At 39.8% G+C, this 17,727-nt stretch overlaps 1 protein-coding gene across 3 annotated transcripts in view; it reads left to right on the top strand.

Annotated features, from left to right (window-relative positions):
- Positions 1 to 17,727, top strand: part of KCNQ5 (potassium voltage-gated channel subfamily Q member 5) — a 513,730-nt gene that overhangs the window by 432,546 nt on the left and 63,457 nt on the right. Inside the window, exons 8-11 of one of the 3 annotated variants that reach the window (XM_070418238.1) lie at positions 296 to 390; positions 4,333 to 4,359; positions 11,582 to 11,602; positions 13,074 to 13,294. In XM_070418238.1, coding sequence (XP_070274339.1) covers positions 296 to 390; positions 4,333 to 4,359; positions 11,582 to 11,602; positions 13,074 to 13,294 — 364 coding nt within the window. The remainder of the gene's footprint in view (positions 1 to 295; positions 391 to 4,332; positions 4,360 to 11,581; positions 11,603 to 13,073; positions 13,295 to 17,727) is intronic. The other 2 variants (XM_070418239.1, XM_070418240.1) reach the window with 2 other exon arrangements.

Raw genomic sequence — 17,727 nt, 5'->3', positions numbered from 1 at the left:
TAGATTACCTCAGATAATGTCATAGTTTTCCCTAACTGATTCAAAAATTACTTCATGTTAGACTTCTTAGTATGTTTGTTCTTTGGTGTGAGTTGTTTTGAAAAGCAATTCTACTTATGTGGCATAATATGTTTAATAGCCAGCTGAAAATGCCAAACAAGTCGTCACCCCTTTGGGTATTTTTCAGGGCTAAAAATTCTTCATGTGTATTAACTTAATAATAGCCCTTTATTTCATTCTATCTTCTTCTCTCTTTTCTTTTTCTTTTTTATGTCCCCACGTATATTGCATGCAGTGTGTTTGGCGTAGTTATGCAGCTGACGAAAAATCTGTTTCCATTGCAACCTGGAAGCCGCATTTGAAGGCCCTGCACACCTGCAGCCCCACCAAGTAGGTATCAGTGTGACAGCTGGTGCTGTAGCCGAGTCTCTTCAAATTTGCAAACAAACCATACACATACACACACACACACACACACACACACACACACACACACACATGCACACAGTGTCAATTTGGATCTTGTCTTATTCTCTGCTTCTCTTTCAAACCTTTTTAGTAGCAACTCAGGCACAAAACTCAATTGACCCAGTATCATTCCTCACCATCCATTGATGGGGTTTAAAGATTTAAAGAATTTAAACTTTATAGAGATTTATTTCTACTATTTCATGATACTATTTTCTAATATCTCATTTCATAAAACCCACCAGAATTCTAAAGGTAAGCACCACTATTTTTGAAAAATAATGGTTGTTTAAACTCCATCCATCACCTGACCCCAAACAGGGAGTGCTTTGAAAGCAATATATCTTTGCACATTGAAGTTCCTCAAAGTCATTTCTCATTTAGATCCCCTTGGCTCTCCAGCTTTTACCTGCAGATCAAACTAACATTAATAGCAAAATAAGAGAAGAGTTGGAATCCTAATAGGATTACAGTTTACAGTGAAGCAATGGGACCAAACAAATTAAAATTTGGAGTTAGCATTCAAAATTTTAAAGTAATATTACTTACATTCACATTTCATTGGCCAAAGCAAAACTCCAAGAGGACAGGGAGTGCAGTCCTACCACGTGCCTGGAAAGAGAGGAGAACCAGAAAAGTTATGAACAGTCCTGATGGTTACCACAGTGCAGTTTAATTTTCAAAAACAATCTTTAGTCCTGGAATCCTGGACTCCAGTTCCACTGGCAGAGCACATATTCAAGCATAATCACCATCTAATTAAAGAACTCTTCATTGAAATAACCAAAGTATGTAAGTCAAGGGAAAGGCTTTCTGTGAGTCACCCAGCTTGGTGACAGCGGTCAGTTCCTCAGATTGTTCAAACATTATCAAATTGCTTACCTGAGCTAGGATTTTAGAGCGTCAGCCATTTCCCTTCATAATCCAACGAAACCTTCATCCTAGTGGCTTCATAGGATTCAAGGCATCTAACTACTATGACTCGGAAACTTCTTTCTTACTGATGTGAGAGAGAAATGGGCTGAGGAAGCCTTCATGAGGTGTTCCCTGGAACTGACGTCTCAAAAGGACATTTGTGATGCAGCAGAATACACGCTGTGGAGGGCGGCAGATCCATCAGTAACTGGCGGGGTCTGCTGTATGGCTTCCCTGTCCTGCCCTGGGCTTCAGTGTTCCCATCCACAAAGTGAAGGGCAAGAGCTGGGCAGGATAACTTCCGAGCTCTCATGGGGCATGTCTCCTAAAAGTTGGTATCAGAACTCTGCCAGCACCTGTGACAGAGATAGTCATAGAACGCCAGGATTTTAAAAGGGATGGGACCTTCGCAAGGACAGAAGCATGGATGCCGTTGAGTGAATGTGTGGATGAGAAACCTCTTCATTTAGATCTTAAAATGTAGTTAAATGCCCTTTATTGAGTATTGGACTCTTTCAAAGTTGTAGTAGGGAAGAAAAAAGGAATATAACTCTTGTGCTGTCTATTCCTTGGGGGTATGAATCAAAACTGGGAATTACATAAAAATTGTATGTCTTTTCTTCATAAATGTATAAGAGGAAGGCCTGCAGAGAAACCAAAAGACGGTTCTCAGGTGACTGAAGAGAGTGGTCTGTCACCACATGTGATTGATTGGCTTTCCCCTTTCACAGTTTTTGGAAGAAAACTCATTCTGAAGCCTGGAAAAACTTTAATAATGAGTCAGACTCTTCCAATGCATAAACTTATTTTACTCACATAATTTCTCTCTTCTCCTTTGATATTTTTCCTGATTTAAGTGGGGACAGGGTAGAGGAGAATTTATGCGAACACCTGCATTTATCCTGTTCCACTGTGACTATCAACCACCTCTCACTCCCCTTCCCTGCACTCCCTCACTCACCCCGGAGACTCAGCCCCATTTACTGAATAACAGGGATTTGTCCAGAATGACACCGCAGTCACTGGCCAAGTTCATGGGATCCCGGGTGTGCTAACATCTCTCCCACCAGCCGTGCTTCGTTGTTCTAAACTGTAGTGATTCTTAATCTTTGTTGTTGTCAGTTTTCTTTGTTAAATTGCTGAGAATGGGATGGTAATTATGGACTCTTTCCCAAGAAACATGTTTACTGCATAAAAAATTAAAACTTTGCCTACAATTTTAATGTAGTCATAAACTCCCTGAAGCCAAGTTCAGAATCTCTGTTTTAGAAAGCAAACCTGCTTTAATCAAGTGTGTGGGTTTGTGAGGTAAATAATTTACAGTGACTTCGAGAGATATTTTTACATTTATAAAACCAAGTGTCTTATGAGCACAAAGTGATATGTAGTAAGAAACAAACCAAAACTTCTTTCTCTTTACATAATGTATTTCCCCATAACATTTAGGGCTTAAAAACTTCCCAAGGGAGAGATCATTCATTCATGCATGCATTCATTCAACAAGGATTCATTGAGTACCTATTATGTGCAAGGCACTGTTCCAGGCACTAGAAATTCAGCAGTGAAAGAGAAAAACAAAAACAAACCGGTTAGAATCTCGGACCTTGGGGAATATAGTATATTCAAGGGTTGCTGGGAAGAGACAATAAAAATAAATAAGTAAAATATTTACTAGATCAGAGGGTGGTGAGTGCTAAAGAGAAAAATAGAATAGGGAAGGAATTTAAGAAGCATTAGGGGCTGCAGTTTTAAATAGGTGGTCAGCAAAGTGATCGTATTACCAATAGCATTATCATCATCCTCTTCATCTTCTTCATCATCATTAAAAAACCAACCATGCTCTTGTTCCCCACAGTTTAGAGGTACAATGGGATGCATTGACTCCACCACCTCTTCTAAGGAGTAATATAGGAGAGAGGAGTGAGAACTGTGTGGGGGAGAGAGGGGCGGGGTGAGGGGCATGCCACACCCTCTCAAACCTGCCAAGGACACACCAGCAATTTCTTACTCTCCTCTCTGGTCTGGCTTGTCTCTTACATTTCCTTTAAGGTTTCCACAATTGCTACTTTAAATTTTTGTTTTAATAACAAAAAGATTCATAAAGGGAATATATTTTTCTTGATTTTCTTCTTGAAGGGAATGAAGGCTATGCAAAATGTGAAACATTGGTAAACGTGTTATTTTAGGGAATGAGTCGCATATTTTATGAAGCTATAGGGAATTATCAAGTGCACGGATGCCCAGTGGTATCTTAAGAAGTCAGAATTTAGATATTATCTCATCCAATGCCTTCAATTTATTCATAAGAAAATCAAGACCCACAGGAAAGTGAGGTGTCCACCCAAGGACAACGGGTCATTTGCACCATGTTGTATAGACCTGGGTTTGCTAAATTCGGTAATTAAGAACACCACCCAACACTAGGCTGGAAGAGTTCTAACAGATTCCTATGTGCCTACTAGGCTCCAAGGGAATTCATACTTTGTACAATAGGAAAACAGCATCTGCCTCAACAAGTGACTGAGGTACATAAGCCACACATTCGTGAATCCAGATTAAAAACCCAAATGACTGTCTAAAGCTCAGGGACTACAGCTACAGTGTGACCTGCACTGTTTCAAGAGTCTCTGCTAAAGCTGATCAGATCAGAACCACTTTTCTTTAGCCATGGATAACTCTGGCTGTGGAAGTGTCCACAGTTTTTCATTACATGTAGGCAGTATTGTTTTTGCTAAGTAGATGCTATGCTATCTCTGGTCTGTGCCACAAAGAATATATGTTAAAAAGCTAGATGCATTTATTATTTTTAAAATGGCTTCCATGGATCTTGCTTGAAATGAATTACTTAAGGTACTTGTGTCCCCCAACCCCCAATTGGGCCATTATCAAGTGCTGTAAATGTATTCACCAGTTTATCATCATTTCTCTTCTGTCCACACGCACCTGAAGGAAAGAACAAGGGGAAGCATCAAGCAGGTTTGTGATCTTTTCTGCTACATGTTTGTTTATAAATCTGTGCCTAACAGATGTTTTAAATGTGTCTCATGTGAGTAAAATCGATCCACAAATACAAAGTGATTAAAAGTGGCCTTTCCCAAGATTGCCTGCAGAGGTTGCTGTGTTATTGATTCCCCCCTCCCCTTGGGAGCATAAGTGCCTTTCCCTAACCCACTCACTGCTTTTCACAATCTGCAGAGCGTGCAACATTCAGGGGGAAATAATCATTATAGTCTTTGGTTATTCCTTGCTACCATTTTCCCAGACAGAAGTCTCACCCAAGTATTTAAACCCCAAGAAGCAGTATAAGATACACTCCCTTCATCAGGGTCCTTCTTTTAGAGTGAGACATTGGGCTTGGTTGGTTGTTTTGTGGGGGGTTTTTTATTTTTTGGCAAAAGGAACAGTGTACAGGAGGTGAGAACGGTCTCTGTGCGGCATCTCCAGCTCACTGGGTGCTGAGGTTTACTTAGGTGACCTGATTCAAAAGAAGAGCCCCCACTCCCATCCTTTAAAAAGAAGATAACCCTCCCAGAAACTTAACCAAATAATTTAGGGTCATTCTTTTATGCCTTAGAAGGGAACGCTTCATCAAACAGCAGAGATTTAGACCTAGAGGGAATAGGACGTGAAAGGCATCATTTTAATTGGTATTAGTGAGTACCAGCAAGGACCCCGAGGATCTGGGTCTGGGAGCAAAGCCCTGGAGGACAGAGCCAGGTGATGGCGTGAGATGTAGCAGAGGCAGGAGCAGCAGGAGAATCCCAGGTCCCTGGGAGGGAAGAAGGGACACAAGTCTTTTTTTCCGTTATTGCCACTTGCTTCAGTAATGAAGCCACAAAGGCGTCTCCTGCCCAGAGTTAGCCCCCAGGTGGGGGTCAGTGCGGGTCCAGGAATTGTTCCTTTGCTTCATTATTCGAGTGGCATTAATCATAATATACTTACTGAACTGTATACAGCACTGAAACTAGTGTTGAAAGTTCACTTGGGGTGATGAGGTTCTGGGTCACCCATTTCTGCATTACATCAATGAGATTCACAAATCAAATCACAAATGGGTTCATTTATGATGGCAATAGATGTGGCAGGTACGCCTACACAGGGGAGGCCACTAAAGACCCTTCTCTTATTTGGTAGGAATAGAGTTAGAGCAGACTCCGCCATCCTTGTGTTGTGACAAATTTACTTGAAAAAAGTTACACAGAATTAAACATTGTAAGCTGTTTAGTATCTTTGGTGGTATTTTAAAAGCTTTCCTTGTCTCAGGAGTTAGCCATTTACAAATTATCTCAAAGAGTGATTTGTCTCCAAATGCTAAGGTCAGATACCATCTTTGGCACAAACCTGATAGCCACCTGAGAGTAAGGTCACCTGCCTTGGTTTCATTCTCCAAAACAGAGCTGTTGGCACCTAAAGGGGGAGTTTGCAACCTCTGTGGCAGTCCTAAGTGAGGGGTCACCTTGGGCTCACATGATAATATTGCTCTTGTTCCAAATGTTAGTAAGGCAGAAAGCAGACACAGGGTTAAAAGGTAACTATCGAACATCCTCATTGTGATGGCACACTAGCCTGGAGAAACACATTTATATGAAAGTTCCAGCACACTTATTCCATTAAATTACTCAGAATTGTGTGTGTGTGTGTTTTAAGTAACTATTGAGCTTCAGCCCCTCAGTCAAAAAATGAACTTCGTAGTCAGCTGTCAAAAATCTACCAACCAAGCTTTTTCAATTTCATGATGCTCATATGTACCTGAAACATTAAAATTTTTCTGCATACTCGTGTCTGAGATTATCAAGGGTAACTCACTTGAGGATCTGAATATATACAGAACAACTGAGCTAAGTTATTGACTTAGAAAATCTCACACTGGGAGTTCTTGCTTCTCTGTGGTCATTGGACATTTGGCAAAACCACCTTGAAACACGCCGTGCGCGTGTTACTATTTAGCATGCATGCCTTACTTACTGTTCAGACACTTAGGTATTCTATCTGCCAAACATATATCACATCACCCTGTGTAAAGCTCTGACAGAGAATGTGCTTGGTCAATAATTCTTGGATAGTGTAATAAAATGTCTCTGATCTCAAGTAGTTTATGCAAAAAGAGAAAACAGCGACAAAAATGGGGGGGAAGGAGAAACATAAAGAGAGAATAAATGAAAAACATTTCAATAATCTGAAGGGAAGAAGCTAAAGCTCCCATTTTACTATCACCTTAGCTTTCACCTTGGCAATGAAATTTATAACATTGCATAATAAATGTAGAAAGACTATTGTAATAACAATGGCAACAGTACCATCTTAGGAAATAACAAATTGGTCCTTTCTCAACCAAAATATGCACAAAGGAAAATGCATTTATAATGAGAATTCTCCCTCAGCAGAAAGCAGATCTGGGTCCAGAATATTGTTGATTAATGCTTGGCCCAGTTTTAATTGGAATGATGAATACAGCCCACATGGAGAGCACTTGACAGATTGGGGCTATTGGGTTATTGATGGTGATTCAGATAAGCAAAATAGATACCCTTTAGCCAATTCGCCAGGTATCTCAGAGCCTGTGATCCCCTAAATCCTTCCTCCTGGTGTTTCATTGTGTTAAGAACTGGGATAACTCAAGTGTAGATGAGTTCAATACAGCAGGCAGTAGCCCTCTCCTGGTGCCTGGCACTCACTCCCTCCGGAAGAGGCCACATTGTAGACAGGGCTGTTCTATACACAGAGAGATTTCCTCTCTGCAGAATGGATTAAGGATCATACTCAGTGAACTAGGTTCCCTGCTCTGGACTATTCTTGTTAAAGATATTTTGTCTTTCCACACTGAGGTCAGGGTATGTTCAAAAAAATTCATCTACAATGACTGAGGCCACTAAGAAGACATCCAGTTCTGACATGACTTAGCATTGTTTGTGACAGAGCCAAAATTTTCTTTAAAAATACTATCAGTCTCAAGAAGAGCTCAACTGAACAACAGTGAAAATAATATTTCTTTGACTCTCTTTGGTAGAGGGTCAAGCACAAATTACTGTTAGTCTCAACTGAGCCTGCTCTATTCTTCCTTTACTGAGACCATAAATACAACTTCTTTAACGGTAGTTAATTATTTATTTGTTTTCCTCTGTCTTCCCACTAAAAGAGTTCTAATCTCATATGTGGTAGTGAATGTGCTTATTAATTTTATTCTGATTAATCATTCCATTAAGTAATTCTTCCAACTCACTTTTTAAACTGGGCAGTTTTTCTTTGGGTATAAATCAGTGGTTCTCAACCTTCTGGCCCTTTAAATACAGTTCCTCATGTTGTGACCCAACCATAAAATTATTTTCGTTGCTACTTTATAACTGTAATGTTGCTACTGTTATGAATCGTAATGTAAATATCTGATATGCAAGATGGTCTTAGGCAACCCCTGTGAAAGGGTCGTTTGACCGCCAAAGGGGTCGCGACCCACAGGTTGAGAACCACTGGTATAAATTATCACTTTCAGAGAATAGAATTGGCCTGTAAACCCATCGAGCCAGATTAAGCCATTATTCTCACCTTGAGGTTTTATGTCCTCATCCTTCCCTCCTTGACAAAGTCAGTTAGCCATCAAGCAGTTGGTGAATTAGCCATCACGCTGGTACAAGCAGGCTTTTACTTCTTCCTACCTGTTAAGTTTTTATTGCTACAAGAATGAATCATACCATCGGAGGTTCAGGGATCATCTATAAAGCTGTGTGCCTCTGTTTACCCTGTCTCCTTCTCAATCATTGTTGAATATGTGCTTCAGAGTTCAGCTGCCTTGCTCGCAGTTTCTAAGGAATTAACAGAACTCTGACAGACTTCTTAGTAGACTACCTAGAGTTGCTATGACAGGTAGTTGTGAGACTGTTATAAAGATGCATCGTCTTAAAAGTTAAAGCATAAATGATATTATTTTATTACATTACAAGACTGTGTTGCAATCTGCTGAGTGCCTTGTCCAAATGGCTCCTCCATGGCTGGCTTTATTAGGCATGGAGGAAATGTGTGGCTCTTAGGAAAGAACTCTAGAACACTTATGCAAAAACTATGTTATATTTCTTCTGCATTTATTTTCCATTATTTACACCTCCTTTCTTCTGTCTGCAATGAGTGATCTGCATGTGTTGTTAAATGCAGTAAGACTAGGCTTTTTTCCCAGGATAGCCAACTTGTGCCCTTATTGGCAAAATTTTAGATTGTTTCAAATTTTTTTTCAAAGTGGTCTCTTCTGTTCACATTTATTTATAGAGGGGGAAAAAACACATAAGACTTAAAATAAAAAAACTTTTTTCTAACAAACTAGCAACCTAGAATCCTTTCTTCTGTTGTTTTGAACAGGTATTCTACCTGACACTTGGTTACCTGTATTAACTATAACTGCAGGTGTTTCATACAAAATCCAGAACTTATTTTTTTTTTATTTCAAAGCAATTAATGTTGCCAACTTCCTGTAAATATTTTTTATAGTTCTGAAATATCTTGTTCCTCAGTTATTTATACTATGTTGCACTGCTATTAATTATAAGGGTTGCTGTATTCTAAAATATTCATATTCTTATTTTCATATGTATCATATGCTAACACAGAGATTATCATCATTTCTAATGCCTCTATCAAATCTAATTATTTCATTCTAACTATTAAGAGCACTAGATATATTTTGAGCAGCACAATTAAACTGCTTAGTACTTACTGCTTAAATACGCTGTATTATTATATCTGAAAAAGCAATATAAACACATGACTTTATTTTTCAAAATGGAAAATAAAATCCCTCAGCACGTTCCTGGTGGTAAAATGCTTAATAATGTGCTACTCTATTTCCCTCACTCCTAGTCAGTTCTGTAGTAATAAGCAGAAGCTCTTCAGAATGTACACCACACGGAAGCAGAGGTACCCAGCATCCCAGCTATTGACATGAGACTTGAGAATGCCAGCTAACCTCAGGTGCATGACCAGGTTACAGCGCCATCCTATTGAGCCCTGTTCTGAGACACTCTTTCTAAGGACTTCTCGACTGGGGTTTTCAACCCGCTTGTAATTTTCCTTTTTGCCTGTTGCCTGCTTTGATACTCTCTACTCTTGGGACACATTTGTCCTATTGGCAGGGTCCCGCACAGTACTGGCAGTCATCCCCTTGGCGCCTCCTTGTGGTGGAACAACTGCTGAGTTGCTGCACGCACTGGATTGTTGTGGCTCACTTGCCATATTGTGCCTGAGGCGAGCATTTGTAGAATGCTTATCTTATGAAGGGCTAAAACCCTAATTAAATATAACAATAACTACAGCATTCTAAGTCCAAGAGGATTACTGTGGGTTTACAGTGATGCCACACCATTCTCTGGCAGGAAATACCCACCTAGTAGACTGCATGCTAGGCCGTTTGAGTAAATTGTACATCTGGTTCCTAGAGAGGGAAGAATTCCCTTGCAGAGCAGTTGTACAGCTCCCCTGGGTATAGTCTTCAGCTGGGAATGTGAGACTGCATACACAGATCCTGCAGTCAATGGCCACAGCGACCCTTTGGTTACTTTCTCCAAAGAGTGACCTCTTTGTTGTTGCCCTGGGGATAATCCTTGGCATTCTTCCAAAAAAAGTGTTACATAAATTTTCCTTTATATAAAGTCATGTTTATTGATCAACACACACACACACACACACACACACACACACACAACATGGAAATAATGAAAACTTCAATGGGCCAGTGAAAAACCTATATTTTTTCATCAATGTGTGTTTTCAATAATGGCTACCTAATCTGTTTAATAGCCATCTAATCAAGATGCTCTGTTGATTTCCAAAGAGGAAATGAAGTAGGAAAACTAATAAAACAAATGTTGCCTGGTTTAAAAGTTCTGAATTAGGATCTTATTCGTAACTTTCATAGAATTATGTCAAAAGAGAGAGTGAAAATATTGCATTTTTTTCTAATTTAGTGTGTTTAATATGTTTCTAATATGTTGAGTTCACTTTAAAAGAGTTCTTGAGAATTTTTTTAAATAGTAGACATGGGCAAATATTCATGTAATTTAGAAGGACAGAAGGCAAAACGGTACTTAGAACTCATTTATATCAACTTTAAGTGTTTTAAATGCTATTAAGATTCAGAGAATAATATTTTCACTTTCCGTTTATTCTTAGAGATAATATCAAAATACTTCAAAGGAGCAATTTTTAAAATATTTTCATGGAAACAATTGTTTTTAAATATTTTGCTATTGTAAATGAGCCACAGTGGATTTGATACTTATTTGGGGTATTTGTTACTTTTTTTAGTAATTGAGATATTTTTTAAGGAAAAATTAGATTCTATATCAAATGTTTTTGTGATATATTTATCAGTTTCCTGTTCATTTAACTGACCTAGGAAAGAGATATATCTTGAAAGTTTGAAAAAATAATTTTATATTAACTAAAACGCAACCTTCTGTAGTAATTAGGATCAGTTTGTTCCAGAAAAGGTAATCGATTAGATCAAGTATAGTGAGAACACTTGTAATGATAGCCATGTCCACTTAAGCCACTCATTAATCTAAATCAAGGTGCAGAGGTAAGCATATGTTCCTGAACCAGATCATCATAAATTTCAATGATGGAACAGGTGTGCTAACACTGAAAAGAGATTTGAAATTTTTACCAAAAAAAAATTTAAAAAGCTTGAGAAGAGTAGTTAGTCATTTTGGGCACTATCCCTTGAAGGATTTGTTGAAATAATTTGAAGGCTGTAGAGGACATGTAGAACCTAGCCTGAGAATAAAAAGATGCAGTTTTATGATGTTATTGTTGCTGTTATTTAATGTAATCTACCATTTAATCACACACTTATCAAGTACAGAAAAAGCCGATGACTGATGGGATTGTTTTAAAGAACTCTTGAACCCACCTGACCCCATCACAAAACTGCCCAGCCTGTTCTTTGCATGTGCCTTCAGCTAGTTGTGCTGGATTTAGCTACGTCTGCGTTTCTGAGGGGAGCTGTCAGTTGCATGGTCAATTGTTATTGTTCCCAGGACTTTCTGATCACCATAGTTCATTATTTTATTTGTTTTCATGTAAACACACATAAAACGTGGTGTCTTTTTAGAATATCATTTGTTAAACAACTAGGCATGGAAAAATAAATGTTACTGTTTCTTGATAGCTGCAAAACACATATCCACTAAACACATTTGCTGTTGGCATGCTGCAGTTGGGGACAGTGGACGTTGCGGTAAGTGGAAAAGACCAGGCCTCCACTTCGTCTCAGATAATCCCTTTCCATGAGAACACTGCTTCACGCCCCACAAACGCTGCAGGTCTCGGCAGCTCTGTGTAGCTGCTTCAATGACTCCTCTCCAATCCAACACCCTTCATGTCTGCAGGCCCTGGAAAGTCCTGGACCTCTTACCTGATAACGGTCACCTTCTAATAAATAACACAGCAGTTTCTAAATGAAACAAGAACACAAACAAAATAGGTACACAAAGCTTCTTGCAGTTCATTTGACTCCCACAGGAATCCCTTAGCCGGGTTGTTACTGTTGTCTCCATATGAGAGATGAAAACTCCAGAACCCAAGCCTCTTGGATTTCAGTCTGCCCTTCCCACCACATCACCCCACATCTCTTAATCAGGAAAACATGGAGATGCACTTGGATTTTTTTTTAAATAATTGTATTGAGTTTAGGGTGGAAGAGCGAGGGAGAGAGAGACAGAAACATCAATGATGAGAGAGAATCATTGATTGGCTGCCTTCTGCACGCCCTCCACTGGCAACCCGGACATATGCCCTGACCAGGAATGGAACCATGACCTCCTGGTTCATAGGTCAATACTCAACCTCTGAGCCATGCCGGTCGGGCAGTACTTTGGATTTTATCATTGTTGTTAATGTTTCCTTTATCAACCCACAACAGTTCAATCCTAGCTGGCATCTAAGAACTGAAAACCTGAACAAATATAATTTACCAGTAGCTGCCACAGCAAATCAATAAACCTGTTTAAGAGCAGGAAATTGTGTTAGTGAACATGACGTCTCATTCTGTTCATCAGTCATCACATTCATTATATGTTGGGGCTGTTGTACCTTGTGTGGTTTCATCTCACAAGAATGAGTGTCAGCATAAAAGAAGTGCGGTGTTGTGTTGGTATGTTTAATATTACGTATGCAGTGCTACCAACTGCTATGAGATTGCATGAATTTATGGATATCGTAATCTTGCCTGGAATATAAAATGCATGCAGAATGTAGATATATATGTATATGTAACTGTCTCCCTGTTTTCCTGTAGAAATGTTTAGAAATTACAAAAAGAGATGCTCCCAAATAAAAAAGTAACTTTTTTTTTAATCTCAAAAGTTGAGGTTAAAACTAAAATCTATTTAAAAGCGATGACCAAACCAGCTCTTGGCTATTTCCAGTGTAATTGTATACAAACTACTGCACTTGATCTTAGCTCTTTCTATGATGAATCCAGAAAGGGTGTGTATACCTGTAGCATGAGATTAATGTCAAATGAATGCAAACAGATTAAACAAAACTCAGATTTTCAATAGGAGGAAAATATATTTTTATGCTCCTTCTTGCTGAAAACATTTTATTTACTGAAGTATATGACCATATACCATTTCATCAAATTATTTACCCAAGTGGCATGGAAGAAACTGCTTGAAATGGAATAATCGTGCCTCTGTTGTCCACAGTCAGAAGCTAAGTTTTAAGGAGCGGGTGCGCATGGCTAGCCCAAGAGGCCAGAGTATTAAGAGCAGACAAGCCTCGATAGGTGACAGGAGGTCCCCGAGCACCGACATCACAGCCGAGGGCAGCCCCACCAAAGTGCAGAAGAGCTGGAGCTTCAACGACCGAACCCGCTTCCGGCCCTCGCTGCGCCTCAAAAGTTCTCAGCCCAAACCCATGGTAGACGGTAAGCGCTGCTTTTCCATAACCATTTTCAATCTGATAGGCTATAGTGAGTGAGATGATGAAGTAATTCATTCTCCTCGGTACCACTTGGAGATAGAAGGAAACAACCTCCAGGAAAGAATCGCTCGTTTGTTTTATTGGAAATTTAGTCCTTGCCTCGGGCAAATGTACGAAACCTACGTTTACTTTGGGAAGCAACTTTGGCAGCTAAATCTCAGTTTCAAAGAAATCCAACAAAATGTTGTTAAGCCTGCACTCATACCTACAGCATATTATCATTTATTAGACGAGGTCTGTACCAAGATCAACATGACTGTCCTTTTGATGTGTAGGTTATGTCTGACGAGCAGAGGCCCAGCCTCCAAAGCAGACTCTGTGACGGTCTGGAAACCCACTGAGAAGGGTAACAGCCCCTTTCCAGGCAACAGTGAAGGTGCTGTTCTCCCGTCTGCTATGCTCCGTTCGCCACTAAATCAGAGGCCACCGCTTATCTTCCTTAGAAAGATCCCGTTGAAAGTTCCTATCTAATGATAAGTGGCATTCAAGTCCTTCTCCCAAGAGGAATTAACCTATTTTATTTATCACACTACATGTCAGACATTTACTTGCCAGCACATTTTGTCGAGTGCCACATAATTTTTGTGTTTATGAAAGAAAACATTTTTTTTTTCATTTAAGATTAGCTTGGCTTTCCTTTGAAGTGTGCCCCCTGGGATCTCTAATACTGGGCAAGGAACCAAAATCAAATGGCATCTTCCATTAATGCATGAAAACTGCGAAGGCTATCAGTCCTTCTGGTCTCATTCCCCAGCATAACCTGTATTTTCCCAGGCCCCGAAAGCCCAAGGGACAAAATTCACAGCCGGGGGTCATCTCAGTGACCTCAGGCTCCCTGCAGTGAAATCCCTCAAACTTCAGCCCATGGGTCCCTCCCAGCCCATTCATAGATCCTTGGGGACTCAAGTGAGCAACGTGAGTCCCTCTTCCCACTTCGTTCTCCACAATCCCATGGATGCCACGCCCTCCCAGGAGAAGCCTAGCAGCTGACCCAATGTGGCCCCTCCTGGCAGGGCTTGCAGCTCCCATCCCAGCTGCAGGGCGCTGATCCTACCAAGCTTCTCGCCACCTGTCACTTTGCTAAGGTAGGAAATGTCCCTCCACCAGCCCCGGACACTCCTCCATCAGGGAGTGTGCTGAGACCCTGGCAACACAGATTTTCAGTGTCCCCTGGTTTCCACACTCAACTCCCTAGGTATTTGGCTGAAAGCCCATGAACAGCTGAGTCAAGAGTTACCAATTACAGGGCTTTATGTTGCTCTCAAAATAGGCTTTCTGAATATAAATGAATGTCTCATTTCTGGAAGGCAATTTGGCAACATATATCAAAAGCCTTTACATATGCCTAAGCTTGGACACACCCCACCCACCAATTCCACTTCTAGGATATAGTTGATGCACTGAAATGATATCAGACATTAGAAGTGATGCTATAAATTCAAAATTATTGACATGGAAAGATGATCACAAAAAGTAAATGATTCCATTTTCATGTGTGTGTGTATGTGTGTGTGTGTAAATTTAAGTATTTATAGTAAAGTCTGGAAAGATTGGCTATATATGAAGTTACCTCTAAGTGGTGCAATCATAGTTATATTTTATTTCTTCATTTTGTTCACCTGTATTTCCACCAAACCCCTCTCCTTACTTTGATTTCCCGCCCCCCCTCCCCCCCAAGTGGAAGGAACACCAGCTCTAATAGTGGAAGATCAGCGTTCTTGAATGTAGACACAGATTGTCTAATGAGGTTTAACAGTTCCTAGAACAAATAGAGCTGCCCTATTAGGCTTTACGGCTGCCATAACAAAGTACCACAGACTAGATGGCTTAAACAAAAGCAATGTATTTTTCCCCTTCTGCAGGCTAGAAGTCTGAAATCCCCTTGGCTTATAGATGGTCACCTTCTCCGTGTCTTCACTTTATCTTCCCTCTATGTCCAGCTTTCCTCCTTTTATGTGGACACCAGTCCTATTGGATTAGGGATCATGCAAATGCCCTCATTTTAACCTAATTATCTCTTTAAATACCCTATCTCCAAATAGGTTGGCATTCTGAGGTACTGGGGATTAGAATGCAACCTATGAATTTTGATGGGATACAATTCAGCCCATAACAGAGCCCCAATTCACCACATCACAGCATCCCAGGGAAAGCTGGGGTGTGCCTACATCTTCAGGCCTCGCCCTGGCTTCACGCTGTGCTGGAAGAACAAATTAGCCCCAATGGATTCATACCCTTTGTGAATGTGGGCTTCAAAAAACATTTGACTGTGTGCTATGATGTCCTTAGGGTGAGCGGAGCACATCTAAATATAAAATTTATAGAACCTGGATTCTGAATATGAAAAATGAATTTTACTTGTATGTTTGGCCAGAGGAAAAGCATTTTTCATGGACTCCAAGAGTCGGCACTATTCATCACAGTACTTTCAGTTATGGCAAAGATGTCTCAGAGTTCAGACAGACAGAAACAGAAGTCCTACTCTCTACCGGATCACAAATCGGAATGGTCTCTGCCATCCATTTTCTACATCATCCCATACAAGTGCAGTTCTGTTTCATTAGAAAGGAATTGCCTTCTCTGGTTGATGTCCTGCTCGATTGGTTCTCAGTTCCCCAAGTGACAGGAGGCCTGGCCACTGTTCTGTTCAAGTAGCTTTGTTGGCTGCCCACCTGGAAGAGATCATGACTCCTGACGCCTCATTGCATCCAACGGTCCAGAATCTTTACCTCTGCCTTAACTCAAAGTTAGGTCTTGGGGAAACAGAAGTTCTCTTTTTATTTAAAAAAAAAAAAAACACCCTGAAGCAGCTTTCATTGAAGTGCACTTTACTCCTGAATTATGCATTTTTATTTAGGGTGCCTGTCCAGGTTTTAAGTATTTCTAAAATCCACCTATTACTCATAGAAAATAATACATAACACTATTGCCAACCCCCAAATACAAGTTGGGGAAAAAGTAGGTTGACAGTTGTGGAGATAGAAAATAATACAATAGTTAATAAATAATAATCCAAGAATAAACTTTGTTTCACATACTCACAACTGTAAACTTTCATTTACCCCACCCTGTATTTCAAATCTATATGCTCACTTGCTTCTTGGGTTCTCTTCTTCCACTTCTCTCTTTCCTTTACATATTGTAGGCATTTCATTGTCCATTAACAGCTCTGGCAGGGTGGATGCATAGCAGCAAGAATTATGGAAATTCAGGTTGACCTTTAAGTTAATAACTAAGTTACATTTGGAAAATAATGGGCCTGTAACTGAAAGATACTATAATAGGGAAAAAAGAAATTTAGAGTTAATCTGTAAATGTTAATAATTCCTGTGAAATCCAAAACCCTTTACTGCAGCCCTGACCGGTTTGGCTCAGTGGATAGAGCATTGCCCTGCAGACTGAGGGGTCCTGGGTTTGATTCCAGTCAAGGGCGCATACCCAGGTTGTAGGCTCAGTCACCAGTAGGGGGCATGCAGGAGGCAGCTGATCAATGATTCACTCCATCATTGATGTTTCTATCTCTCTCTCCCTCTCCCTTCCTCTCTGAAATCAATAAAAATATATTTTAAAATATAAAAATAAAACCCTTTACTGCAGACGGTATTATTTTTATAATTTAATGGCTCTTACAAAAGGTTAAGTATCCCATGCTGCTTTTCTTTGCTATAAATATCTATGAAATTTATGTATTATACTTAAAAGGGCTACAATTGTCTCCTAATATTCCATATCAATATGTACCAGAGAAGTGGAAAATAATAGATGTTGAAGCCAGAATTTCCAAATGGCAAAAAGAAGTTCTGGCTTGTGTGGCTCAGTTGGCTGGAGCATCGCCCTATACACTGAAAAGTTGCAGGTTTGATTCCAGGTCAGGGCACATACCCAGGTTGTGGGTTCTATCCCCGATCTGGGCGTGTATAGGAAGCAATGGATGGATGTTTCTCTTTCACATCCTTGTCTCTCTCTCTCTCTCTCTCTCTCTCTCTCTTTCTCTCTCAAATCAATTTAAAAAATAAAAACACAAATGGCAGAAAGGAAGGAGTAAACTATAAAGGACTCGTGTGGTATTGCCATAGCAAATTTATTTTGATCAATATGATGTGAATAGTATTTTCAGTTTATAAATCCAATAATATAAGAGAGGAATATTTCATTAGTTAATCAATAGTAGTTAAGCCCCTTCATATAATTTTTTAATTAGGTAGGAAATGACTATTTTAGATTCCACAGGTAAATGTGATCATGTAGCTTTTTCTTTCTGTGTCTGGCTTATTTCACTTAGCACAGTGTCCTCTAGGTTCATCCATGTTGTTGCAAATGGCAGGATGTCTTTGCTTTTTAAGAATGAATAATATCCCATTGTATAATTATACCATA

The sequence above is a fragment of the Myotis yumanensis genome, unplaced genomic scaffold, assembly GCF_028538775.1.
Source record: "Myotis yumanensis isolate MYYU_CA2020_CCGP unplaced genomic scaffold, mMyoYum1.0.hap1 SCAF_6, whole genome shotgun sequence".
Taxonomy (NCBI): Eukaryota; Metazoa; Chordata; class Mammalia; order Chiroptera; family Vespertilionidae; genus Myotis; species Myotis yumanensis.
This window is presented reverse-complemented; position numbering and strand designations above follow the sequence as displayed.